Source organism: Marmota marmota, unplaced genomic scaffold (assembly GCF_001458135.2).
Source record: "Marmota marmota marmota unplaced genomic scaffold, marMar, whole genome shotgun sequence".
Lineage (NCBI taxonomy): Eukaryota > Metazoa > Chordata > Mammalia > Rodentia > Sciuridae > Marmota > Marmota marmota.
In genome coordinates, this window is record NW_025999927.1 from 4,163,959 (window position 1) to 4,177,614 (window position 13,656).

Consider the following 13,656-nt stretch of genomic DNA (forward strand, 5'->3'; position numbering starts at 1 on the left):
CCCCCCCCCCCCCCCCCCCGCCCTGGTAGAGGCAATGTCTGAGTTGGCAGTGCGCATGTCTGCCTCTCCGGGGCCATGGGTGGAATGTCCTGAGCAGTGGCCACACACACCTCTCGCGGCTCACCAGCCACGCTGACCCTCCTGGTCTCAGAATGATCCTCCCACATGTTGGCTCATATGATTCTCTTTTCCTTTCATATTTTCTCTCATTTTGCTAGGGTGGGCTGTTTTTGGATTTCAGACTGTTTGCATAGACTTCACTGGCTGAGCATCCCTAATCCCAAAGTCAGAATTCTGAAATGCTCTAAAATCTGAAAACATTTTGAGGTATTGTTCAGTGCTCACAAAGTTTCCGATTTCAGAGTTGGGGGTGTGACTCGGTGGCAGAGTGTTTGCCTAGCATTTGCGGAGCCCTGGGTTGAATCCCCAGCACTGCAGAGAAAAAAAAAGTTTCTGATTTCAGAGCCTTTGGGGTTTCAGATTTTTGGGTTAGAAATGCTCAAATAGTATAGTCATGTGAAAAGAAAGAAAACACACCTACCAAGCCCCTCCCCTCAACGTAAGCCTCCCCACTCTACAGCGATGCCCTGGGTAGCCTGTCGCAGGGCCTGGTCTTCACATGCAGTTCCCAGGACAGAACTGTTCTCATACTTCAGTTCTGCGTTCTAACTTTTTAACTTACATAAGATCATACATATTTTTTTTCCCAAATTCTTTCTAATCTCCCAACACAGCCTCTTTCTTTAAGTTGATAGCAGACTTCTGTGTAGCAGGCTGCAAAGCCTCCAGAGGCTCAGGGCTAGGATTTGATAGAAATCACGAGGAGGAAGGCTGCAAGCAGAACGGTCAGCTGGCTTGAGGATGGCGGGTAGGGACACCCAGCCAGGTTGGGAGCTTGTTTGGCATCCATAGACGACCTGCCTTGGTGACTGGGTTAGGGTTGTTGAGGACCGAGGTGAGTTCTGGCCAGAGCTAGGAGGCAGCGTGGCAGCTGCGAGGCTGGCAAAGGAGGCACAGATTGGAGAAGTGGGTGAAGAATCTGTGGACCTTGACCGTGGCTTGTACAGAGGAGTGGGAATTGGAGATGACTTTCACAGTTCACAGCTCTGTGAAAAATCATGTTACTTCTTACAAAGGAGAAAACTCAGAGCGTGGTTGGGAAATCAGAAGCTGAGTCTAGGACACGCTGGCATGAGGGACAGGGCCTCCTAATGGCAGGCCATTGGGGCCTGAGTCTGCTTGGGGCAGAGGCAGAGCCTGAGATGAGATTTTTGAACTTGGTCATAGAAAAGTTGTGGTGGAAGTTGGAGAGCGCACCCAGGACGCCATCCTTAAGACAAGGAATGGGTGGGGTGCAGGGCTGCAGGAGATGGAGGGGAACCCAGGAAGGCTGAGCAGTCCTCTGAATCCAGTGACCAGATGGCGGAGCTATTTACATGCTTGTGTCATATTTACATGCGAGTGCCGGGGAGCGGGTGATAGCAGGAGGAGGCAAAGACTAGAGGCTGTCAATCTAACAAGGCAGACTGGGGTTGGTTGTGGAGGCCCTGAGTTTTGAACAAGGAGAGAAAGCAGAGAAAGGAGGCTCTGGTCCCGTTAAGTCCTCCAAGAAGCAAATCATCTCTGCAGAGAAGAGGAGACTGTAGCCCAGAGTGGCCCAGAGACTCGTGTCATGTCACAGCTTCAGCTCAGGTGATGTCCTACTCCATCTGCCTACCACACCACTTTCTCTCCTTGTGCACAGGCAGAGGGACAGGCAGGGGAGGAAGGAGTGGAGTGAAGGCCTGGTGGCTTGGTGTGGAAACACAGATGGGAAAGGGAACACTGGGAGTAGCCGTGCCAGTAGTGGGTGCCTCACGCAGTGGTACCCAGCAATGCTGGGTGGCGCACCATGCCTGTTCTCCTTGCCCTCTACCCTGGAGGTGTGTTCCCAGGGCACATTGCTTTTTCAATAAAAGGGAGATAAGAATTTACATCTGTAATTTAATCATATGAAACCACAACTCTGAGGAGTCACGTGGAAAGGTCCACGGTCAGTCTGTGCTGTCTCCTGGGCTATGGCTGCCACTGGATGCCCTGTGTTTGGGACCCCCCTTGCTGTGACGAGGGTTCTCCACATCTGCAGTGTGTGTTCTTCACAAAAGCACAGCAGAGCTCTGTGAAGCATGGAAAATGGCTTCCAGGAACCAGAATGCAGATTGGTGACTCCAAGTGGCCCTGAGGTCTCTATCCCTAGAATACATAATAGAGAACAGACAAAAATCTGTAACAAGTTCCCCTGAGCCTGGCACTGTCCAGCACCCCATTGGCATCCTTTTAGAGATGGTCTTGGGCACCTGTCTTGCTCCAGAGAGGAGGGAGGGGCCTGGCCTGAGGTTGCACGTGTGTTGCCTCATTTCCTGACTCTGACCCAGGACACACCACAGATTTCAGGGCGGGGACAGTGTCCCTGTGGTGAGAGGATCCTGGTGGAGACCTAAGAATGGGAAGCAGAGCCTTGTGGGCCGGGGTGGGCAGGAGCCAGGAGCACTCACATGCAGTGGCCCAGCCATTTGGGGCTGGGCGCTTCAGAGGGTCCTGGTCCTTCGGGTGCCACAGTCTCGTTGGGGAGGTGCTGCGTGCTGAGGGAACTGCAGGCTGTGGCAGAGGAAAGAGTAAGTGGATTTGAAGGGCCTGATCAGAGACCATGATCTGGAAAGGTACCTGTCCTTGGCACATCGCTAATGTTTCCTTTTCCAAAGACGTTTGTTCCTGCTTGAAAAGCCTCCAGTGCATGGTGGCCCACAGTGGAGTCACTGAGACTTCACAAGACCCCAGGCACAGCACCAGGGGGCTCTGTTCACAGGGGAGCCCTGCTGGGGCTGGCAGCTCTCGCCATGCCTGAGTCCAGGTCCCTGAGTGCCGACTGTGCTGCTTTCCTTGGCCAGGGGCCAGCACTTCCATCAGAGCTCCCCGGAGTGGAACTGCTTCTCTGGGTCTCACTCGGGCTCTGCGCCATGCCACACATGGCTTCCTCAAGACTCCAGCAGTCACCTCGATTGCTCCTCTGCTGCTCATCCTTGCATGTCCCCTGTGCTGCTGCCCACACTGCTTTGCTCTGCCATCCCCAATGGCCTGCCTGTGCCTCTCAGCCCACGGGTCTGCACACCTTGTCCCTGCCTGTGGGGCACTTGGTCTGTGCCGTGGCACCTTCCCCAGCACCTGAGCGCAGGCCTGAAGAGGTGCTTACAGTCCTTTCTCCCCTCCTGGGCAGATGTCATTCCTCCCATCAGGTCCTCCCTCAGCAAGAGACCCTACAGCAGCTGTGGCGTTTCCAGGAGACAGGAGGGCAGACCATGTTCAGATGCCCAGCATAAGGCGTTTTGTATGAGTCCTTCTCTTTCCCTCTGGAAATGCATGCAGGGAGTCCCTGTCCCTATTGTGTGCACACCGGGGTGGAGAACAGCCTGAGGCTGGGTGTCACTGAACTTGCTGCCTAGGTAGGGGCAGGCACGGGGGTCATCATCTCCCCTTTTGTTAGGAGCTTTGCGAGTCTGTGAGGCTCCAGCACAGGGAAGCAGATGTCTGAAATCATGGGTGTGTGCAAGTGTGTGGGGGAGTTGGCACAGCTCTGGGTGACCTCTGCCAGGCTGAGGGCTGTGGCCTGCGGGAGCCAGGCAGGCTCAGCACTTTGGTAGAGCCCAGGGTCTGAGTTTCGTGAGAGACTTTACTGGTAGGGAGTAAGTATTCCAAGACATAAAGTCCCTTTCACCTTGGTCCAAGTGTCTTATTTCACACTTTAGCTGCACGCAAGATGCAAGCCTGTGGCTAGGCACTGGCCTCAGCCTCTCTCTCCTCTCTCTGTACCAGTCTCCATCTATCTTCTCCCTCTCCCCGTCCCTGTCCCCCACCCTGCCCTGTCATCAGTAATATCTGAAGCTGGGCCTAGAAACCAGGTTTCCCTCGTCCTGATCTGTGATAGCTTTTGAAGATGCCATCAATCCCTGTGTAGCTTCAAAAATCTTTTGATCAAGAGCTCTGTGTCCTCTGACTTGACTCATGGACATCCTCATTAATTCCAGGAGGCATCCCTACTGCTAAGGACAGGCTGCTTGAGGGCTGTCTAGCATCCCATTTCTGAGTTCGAGAGGCCAGTCCTCATCTGCACACCTCCTGGGTGGGGTGTGGATAAGCCTGACTGCACACAGGTCTCAGGCAAGGCGTGTTCTAAACTGAGTTTGAAAAACTGAGTTGTATCTGTCTAGCTATGGCACATTTTCAGTCACATGAATGGACTCCCTTGATGGCTTTTAGACTCCATTAATGACTTTTGGGGGGACAAACTGCATTGTACAAATAACTGTATCACACAAACAGCTGTACGTGAGTGTCTGTGGGGACTGCTTCTGGGACCTGAAGCCAAGTGCATGGACACTTGTCTCTTATGACCTACACACGTCCTTCCATGCAGTTTAAGTCATCTCTGGATTACTTAAGGTACCTAGACTATGTAAATGCTTTGTGTAGATGTCACACTGTGTGATCACAAGAGAAGGATTCTGTACGTGTTCAGTAGAGAGACAAAAATTACCTGGGTCTTTGGTTGAGTCTGAGATGTGCACCCCATGGCTAAGGAGGGCTGGCTTCCCTTCATCCTTACCACCAACCTGTGAAGTAGGGATCATATGGTCTTATTTTCAGGTGAGGAAACTAAAGCTCAAAGAAGTTACAGTTTGCCTAATTTGCCTAGAATTTGGTCTAACCATGCAGAATGGCCAGTGCTCACATTGGATCCCTGCCTCTGTGCCCGAGCTTTTGACTCTTAACATGTCTCCATCCTTGTATATGGGAGTGTTCTGGGGCCATTCACATGAGCCAGTCCATACCTGAGAGCGCTCTCCTAGAGAGAGCTCTCCTCGTGACCTCCTGGAGATGGGGAATATCATGAAGGACCCTTAGGGGCAGAATTTGTGGTTAGTCTGTCATTTGTATCTGGAAATGTCTGTGGCCAAGAGTCCGAGCTCTTTGATGTTATCTTTGGTGCATTAACTAAAACACATGATGACGTCCCTCTGACACGTACCCAGCATGCAGGAACCGATGCCTTCAGTTTCCCTCTTGTTCTTTCCAGGTTGCCCCTCTACCTGGCCTCGCTTTTCATTAGTCTCATTTTCCTGTTGGTGAATTTAACCTGCGCTGTGCTGGTGAAAACAGGCAACTGGGAGAGGAAGGTCATCGTCTCTGTGCGAGTGGCCATCAATGACACGCTCTTCGTGCTGTGTGCCGTCTCTCTCTCCATCTGTCTCTACAAAATCTCTAAGATGTCCTTAGCCAACATTTACCTGGAGTCGAAGGTAGGGTGGGAATGTGGTCAAGAATTTCCTCTCATAAAATCTGTTCTAAAAGTAGTTTCCTGGTTTGCAAACAGGACATAACACAAATCTTTTATCACGCCTGTCCTCTTGCAAATGATTAACCACACAGTGGTCGCCAGACAGGGGAGTGGGAGTTCACTGAACCTTGTAGGCAGGAAATGCTCCATGCCAGATGGCTCGGTGTGTTGGTGTGCACAGTCTGATTTGTAGATACAGAGTTTAACCCAACACTTTAAAGGCGGGTAGGATGGGCTGTACCAACAGCACTAATAGCAAACAGTCATGTGCACGAGCGGATGTAACCCTCACAGCTCTGTGGGAGGAGACAAGATCTCATCCCCACTTTATGGGTCAGAAAACTGAGGCATGGAGAACTCAAATAGCTGGCTGTTGGCCACATGGCTATCAGGTGCATAGCTGAGATCCACACTGTGGTGTCGTGCTGCTGTTGCACTGCCAGGGACCCTCAGATCCATTCGGATGCTAGACAGCCCTCAAGCAGCCTGTCCTTAGCAGTAGGGATGCCTCCTGGAATTAAGAACATTCCTCTCCTGATGAATATTCAGAAACAACTAGACATGAGCAGGAGGGATGCTCCTGGACTATTCTTTTCTCCCATTGGTGTGCCTCATAGCCTAGTCCCCAACTAGAATGAAGGGCAAATATGCTCTGGTACTAAAGTGCTTGTGGTCAGCTAGGTTCCCCAGATTTCCTTCATAAACAGACTCTGAACCTCAGCCCAGAAGCTTGGTGAGCATGGGGGCCGGGAGTACTGCTGGGCCCCAGCCCCTCGCCTTTCCACTCACCAAATGGTTGAGTGACAACTGTAGCTCCTGTGCTGCTGAGGCGCAGGGCCTGGGAGTCCCATGGCATACTTGTGTCCATCTTTCTTGGGGCCCATTTGCCAGAATGTCCGATATGAAGGGGCAGTTTGTCTCCCACTATGTCTTCAGAAGGGATCAGATTAAAAATCTGTGCATCTAACTTCAAATATATGAAGCCCTCATCAGGATGCTCATTTAGCTGACCTCTTGCAAATCTTGCAAGTTAGTGTGACGAAGTAGTTCTTGGATTTATAAATTGTGATGAATTTCAGACTTGATTTTACCTTTACTGTTTCATCTCCCACTTAGGGGCTATTTCAAGGATTTAAAAAAAATAAAACTAATTTTTAACAGTTGGAGTTAAGTCATAGATTGTCAAAATACCATTTAGCTCACCCATATGACACACAAGCTAACAGAACTACTGGCAAAATAATGTTTTGGATTTAGGTAATGACTTCCAAATGCAAAACTCAAAAATCAACTTTAGTGTTTTTTGGTAATGTTATCCATTTCTCGCTAAGGCTCTTTAACTGACTTTAGAAATTGATAGCTTTCTAAGGTGGGGCTTGAGTCACAGATTTCCATGTAATCCCAGGGTCACATCAGGACTCCTGTATTTGCAGCTTAGAAGGCTGTGGATTTTGAGGAAGAACTCACATCTGGTACATCTGGTGCACTATCTCAGCACATTTGCTCCTAGCCAGTCCCTCAGCCCGACCCAGCCTGGGCTCATGAGCTGTGCAGTGATTTTAGAGAAGCCCTCTGGCTTTGTGGCTCTTTACAGTGTAGGCCTTGGGCAAAGGGCTCATATCTAACCCTATTAAAAGCATCTTCCAACCAAGGCCCAGGTCTTCCCCACAAGAGGCTGCCTAGGATGCGAGGAGGGGTGGACACAGTAGGCCTGGGTGTGGGGCTCTGACAGAAGCCCTGAAGGCCGCTCCTGCAGTGCCTGAGCCCCTGAGGCTCCGGGTGACAGCAGGTGAGGGAAAGGGATGGGGCCAGTGTCCTGGACCTGGTGTGACCCACCCCTGCTGGCTCTCTTCCAGGGCTCTTCCGTGTGTCAAGTGACTGCCATTGGTGTTACCGTCATCCTGCTTTACACCTCGAGAGCGTGCTACAACCTGTTCATCTTGTCGTTTTCTCAGATTGAGAATGTCCACTCCTTCGATTACGACTGGTACAATGTATCTGACCAGGTCAGTGAGGATACCATAAGGGGTTTGCTTTGTGGCACTCCAGGTGGCAGAGGGTAAGCCCCTCACTTGTAATGAATAGCTGAGTGACTTCGAGAGGACTTCCCGTGTGGTATCTGCACCTTCCTCTGTCTGATGGGACCACAGTACCTTGCTCCTGTAACATTTTCTGAGAAAGCTAGGTGAGCTATGTGTAGGTGTGTGCGTGCACATGCACACAAGCACACATGAGTACCCGGCACAGGTACACGCACTCCATTCTCCTTTCCACTTCACGGATCTTGCTTAGAAGTACTTAAAATTTTTACCTGCTTCCATATAAGATGGTGTTATTAAAGGGTAAAATTTGCTAAAATAAATTATATTAGGTTCAAGAAAGTACCCAAAACTATGAAGTTTTGAGACTTTTTAATGGAGCATATATACAACAGTGATGAGGATATTATGGTTTAGTAAAAGCTCATGGCACCAGGGGTCTAATATGATTCTCACATTTTATGAATTCATAAATTTATAAACTGTAAGCAAAGGAACGCAGGTAGTGAAATGTCTGACATCCATGCTCATAATAGCTCAGAAGAGTCAAAAATGAGAATGAGCTGGCATTCACTCATTTGACATATCCTGACTTTTGGTGTCAGGCTCTGTGCAGAGTGCCAGGACACAAACATTAACTGTCCCAGGGCAGTGGGGAGGTTTATGGTCCAAAGGCAGGCAGGCAGGCAGACGATGCATGCACATGCGCACGCACACACATGCCATTACAGTACAGAAATGTCTCTCTATTAGAAGACTGTTGGGTTGATGGGCTCCTTAGGTTTCCTTAGAATAACAGTACACATTAAACTATGTCCATTGCTAAAATCCCAGCAGAACTGAATTAAGACAGGGAGAGAAAGAATAAAATGACTAGGATGATCCAGAGGACAAGATAAAATCAACGAGAGGTCCATGTGAGATGTCATCATTGGGAGAATCGAACAACAGCAATAACACAGCAATCCCAGACTGAGCCCAGGGCCACAAGTGCAGACGGGAGAAAGCTGGGCCAGGCACTGGCAGGGTGTGCCTTGTTTTAACAAAATCCAATATATAAAAACCTAAGCTAAATAGTGACTAATTATGAATACATCTTTCATAATGCACAAAGGATTTGCATATTGCAGAATGTACATTAAATGTCCTTACATGTGTAGACCAGTGCACTCAGAATATTCATGCAGCTGTCACCATCTACCTCCAGAACTTTTCCATCTTCCCAAACTGAAGCTCCATTAAACAACAAAGATTTAGTTTTACCATTTGCTTTTCTTTCAGTCAAGAGCTTATAATCACCATGGATTGAGATTATAATCAGTTTTTAAAATGCTTTTGTTTTGGGGGAATTATTTTGTTATGATGCTCTAGACTTATGTGTCACAGCCCAAATAATTTAGGAACAATAAAACAAATGGCCATAGTTGCACACGTTCTTGGTGCAGACTGGAAAAAGTTGGCTGAACTGTAGTACAGGTGAAGGACGTGAAGTGTGATTAGGGTCCTTCTGGAAAACGAGACGAGTAGTTTTGGTTCCTTTGTCTTCCACATGATGCATTAAAGAAGGCAAAAGGAAGTTAGGTGCCTGGCCCTCCAGTGCCTTCTCCTTGTTTGAAATGTTGTTCTTTTTGGAGCTTCTCACATCTGGGTCCCCTTTTCTTATGGACCGCCTGTCTGCTGAAGGGAGAACACTGTGTTGCTGAGCCCCACTGGCCATCTCCCTGGGCCAAAGCCCAATGTCTGGTGCTATAAGGACTTGATAGACTAGCTAGACTTCAGTAAGCTTTAAAGGGTATAGCTTATGTGAAGCTCAAAAATTTGTTTATTCTAGGATGAGAGTTAAGGGTAAATCACATGCTACTCTCAAGAACTGAGGAGGAGGCAACCTAACAGTCTACTCAGTTGTTAAATAAAATCAGCATAGATCTAAGTGAGCAAGTTAAATTGGACACAGGAGTTTTGGGGGATGAAGTCATAAACATCAGAAATTGGGTGTTTGAGTATTTTATATAAGACAATTATCCATTCCTGACTTAAATAATCCTGAAAGGCTGGGACTATTACTCGATTACACAATGCACATTTTAGTGGAAAGGAATCATACCATATTATGGTTCTGTTTAAGTCAGAATTGAGTCAAATGTATTTCCTCTGCCATTAGTTTGATGATGCCATCTCTTCCCCTTTTTATAGGCAGATTTGAAGAATCAGCTGGGAGATGCTGGCTATGTGGTGTTTGGAGTGGTGCTTTTCGTGTGGGAACTCTTACCCACCTCCTTGGTAGTTTACTTCTTCCGAGTTAGAAATCCTGCAAAGGGTCTTGTGAGTATGCCATTTTATATTAGCAAAAACACCAATTCTGCTCACGGGACCTGCAGTTAGAATCTTTGCGTAGAAGAGAGAGCCTCCTTTATTTCATTGTGATACAAGTGCCTTGGCTATTTTGGGACTTTCTTTTCCTTTATGTGCTTATTTTATAAAAGAAATGCATCTTGTAGACTGGGGAGTGTGATTATTTTTCTTAATGCAATAAAGACTCACTAATATTTGAGTCCGGATTTGCTGTGCACCAAATATATATACTTTTCTTGTAGCAAAGAAATGATAAATTCAGTTTTTCACCCTACAGCGTGTGGAAAGGGACTGGGGCTAAAGCCACTCTTCCAGTTTGGTCACATTTCTGCTCAACTACCTTTATATAAATGTCTCTATGGGGGAAGGATGGAAAATGCTAAAACTAGGTAGAGAAAGCTTCTACTAGGGGCTTTGCATCAGGTTATTCCAGCCACTCAAGCTGTGGTAGAATTTCACCTCCTTAATCTCAGAAAGGTTATGAGTGGATTTGGGCTATGTGAGAAAAGGGTAGGTGAAAGCATAGAATGAAATCCACAAATAAGCTGGTCCTTATCTCATACCCTGAGGATAATAACTTGCTTTATTCTTATTCATCTCTGGATAGTCACTGATGATCCAGGAATACAGAACAATGAGGCTGGGGTGAGGCAAACCCTGGCCCAGAGGCCCTTGGATAGAGAACTAACTGGGATGAAATTCAACAATGTACATTTCAGAGTTTTTGAGAAATGAACTCAATTTGGGGGCAAAAACAGGATGAAATGACCATAGAGACAGGCTATAGAAATAGGTTAAAAACCTTTCCCACTATGATTTCATCACTGTTTTATTTTGCTATGAATGCCCACAGGAGTATACAGGTTTATATCCAAGCAGGACTACCAAATTTGACTAATTTGGGCATTTTTAAATGAGGGATTAAACAATGACGACTCACTGTTGAAAGCAAGATGGATTTTATCTATGCTGATGCAGTGAACACCCCAGCATAAAGGAAGTGATCTGAACATCTTATCTTGGGTGATGCACAGCATCTGGAAGGATGCTGAATGATTATCTCTTTCTAGACCAACCCTGGAATGGTCCCCAGCCATGGATTCAACCCCAGATCTTATTTCTTTGACAACCCTCGAAGATATGACAGTGACGATGACCTTGCCTGGAACATTGCCCCTCAGGGACTTCAGGGCAGGTAAGACCCTGGTTCATATATAGGGCTCATGAGGAGGGAGACAGCTACACCACTGAAATGGATTCCTTCATGAAAACCACATAGCTAGAGGTCGTGCAGGACCTCTAGCAGATTATTTTACATAAGTGAAATATGAATGAAAGGACTGACACAAAATTTTAAAGCCCCACGACATTATTACAGTGTCCTAAACACTACTACATGGTTGGCATGTCTGAAATAGCTGTGCTGTGTGGATGCAAATGATGTTTAAAAGAAAATCAACTGCAGAATTTCCCAGAGCCTAAAGTGTTGTTTCAGTCAGCATTTTTTGCTACTGTGCCAAAAGGACCAGACGAGCACAACTGTAGAGGAGGAAAAGTTGATTTAAGGGTTCATGGTTTCAGAGGTCTTAGTCCATAGAAGGCTGGCTCCATTTCTCAGGGCTCGAGGTGAGGCTCAACGTCATGGCAGAAGGAGGTAGCTCACATCATGGTGATCAAGAAGCAAAGAGACTCTGCTTGCCAGATACAAATATATACACCAAAGCCACCCCCAATTCCCACCTCCTCCAGCCACACCCTACCACTGTTAAACCTTATCAGAGGATTAATTCACTGATCGGGTTAAGACTCTCAAAACCAAATCATTTCTTCTCTGAACCTTCTTGCATTGTATTACATCTGAGCTTTTGGGTGACACCACATCTAAACCATAACAGTATACTCTGACTCTCTAGGAGGGAAAGAGAACACTAGGCCATGAAAACACTCAACGGAACATAACTTGGGAAATCCAGGCAGACTAATCAGATGTTCTAAAGTCAGAGCCTTCCTTAGTGTCCAGGTGTTTCAGCTATGCTCACTGCTTTGTGATCTCATGCTTGCTGAGCCCCTCCTGTTGCTGAGTTTAAAGATTTATCCTATGTCAATGTAACTTTGATAAGATATGCACCCCTGCAGATGGGGATGGAACCCAGGGCCTCAGACAATGCTAGGCAAGCCCTCTATCACTGAGCTATACCCTATGCTAGGAATAGGAAAAGTCCTTAGAAAACCTTAAAAGCACTCTGAAGAGGGTCCTTGCCTTAGGGACAAGAAAAGCCAGGAGAATACACTGGATCAGGGAGGAGAGAAATCCTGATTAGACAGAATAAAAAAGCCAGTGGCTGGGAAAAAAGTAGAAAGCAAACCAATACACAGGGACTATCAAGCTGAAAAGCTGTCCTCCAAGTCAGACTCGGAGCTCCCCGTCTTCCTGCACTCTTGCCCAGATACCTCACTGCATTTCCTGTTAGCTGCACTTGCTGCTGCAATGGCCTCGCCTGTGAGAAATGCCGAGACTTGAGGGGTTCCTACCACCTCTACAGGGAAAGAAAGACCCCCTCCCTTCCACTACAGAGAAGAAAATGAAGATGGCTTACCGTACTACCCACATACTGGGTACTGCCCAATATGTGTACAGGGATCACTTCCGTCCCCACAATTAGCCCCATGAGGAAGGTGAGACACAAGAGTTATTTGTCCAGACACACAAAGGTAGTGAGCTATCATTCACAAGGATTCATTCATTGATGGAAATGTGACTTGTTTCCAGGTTCTAGTGATGCTGCGCTCTGAAGAGTGCAGTAGAGGGGCTGGGGTTGTAGCTCAGTGATAAAGCACTCGTCTAGCATGTGTGAGGCACTGGGTTCAATTCTCGGCACCATGTATAAATAAAATATAATAAAGGTCCATTGACGTTTTAAAAAAAGTTCAATAGACCATGTGCAGGCTGCCAGCATGGTGCACAGGACCGTTCTAAATGGGCTTAGTGTATACCAGTTCCATCTATTTAACCAGACATGTCATGCATTCAGAATATGCCACTTTATGACAGTGAAACAATTTTTTTTTTTTTTTTTTTTTTTTTAAGTTTTGCTCCAGACTACTATGACTGGGGACAACAAACTAACAGTTTCCCAGCACAAGGAGGAACTTCACAGCAAGACTCAACTTTGGATCCTGACAAACCAAGCCACGGGTCGCATCAGTTACACTTTAATTGAAGATTCCTTTGTTGAAAATCTACAGAAAGACAATTACAGCTGAGTTTTTTTGGGCGCACTTTTCCCTAAGAAATAGGACTTGATTTTTATTTTAGGTTTTTTCTAATGGCTCGATAGGACAAAGCAATAATTTAGATTGATAAATTCTTATTTTCAGTACTAATAAGCGAGCCTGACTATTTCATTGGGTATAATTTAAAGAAAATCTGTACTTTTATAAAAATGTATTTTATATAACTTAAATAATAATGCTAAGAATACTAGGGTTTTTCCTTGAGAATGTTATTGCAATATATGTTGTAGTTTGCACATCTTTTATGCATAATTCACTTTAAAAAGTATAGAATACATGGTTTAAGGCTTTTGGACTAAAGTCATCCTTACCTCTGAAGGTCACTCAGATTCCTCCACATTAGTAGACTCCTAAAATACAATTCACATCCAGAAAGCCAATTGTGACTGCAATATTAAATGACATGGAACATCAGCCGCCTTTAAGGAAACTGGCTCTTCAGAGTTTTCTAAAGATCCAGATGTTTGGTCTCAATCTTATATTTGGCTAAAAGTCTGGTACTACTTCTTATCAGGACACCAATGCATGCACTTTGGTGAGAACAAGCTGATTACATTAACAATGTAGCTGACTGACACTATTAAACCAACCTCTGCTTTA

The 13,656-nt window shown here is 46.6% G+C and overlaps 1 protein-coding gene across 1 annotated transcript in view; it reads left to right on the top strand.

Annotated features, from left to right (window-relative positions):
* Window positions 1–13,656, top strand: part of Gpr137b (G protein-coupled receptor 137B) — a 69,692-nt gene extending 56,036 nt beyond the window's left edge. The window contains exons 6-10 of the mRNA XM_015504372.2: window positions 5,111–5,333; window positions 7,228–7,377; window positions 9,604–9,732; window positions 10,833–10,957; window positions 12,851–13,656. Of these exons, the coding sequence (XP_015359858.1) occupies window positions 5,111–5,333; window positions 7,228–7,377; window positions 9,604–9,732; window positions 10,833–10,957; window positions 12,851–12,983 (760 nt within the window). The 3' untranslated portion in view covers window positions 12,984–13,656. The remainder of the gene's footprint in view (window positions 1–5,110; window positions 5,334–7,227; window positions 7,378–9,603; window positions 9,733–10,832; window positions 10,958–12,850) is intronic.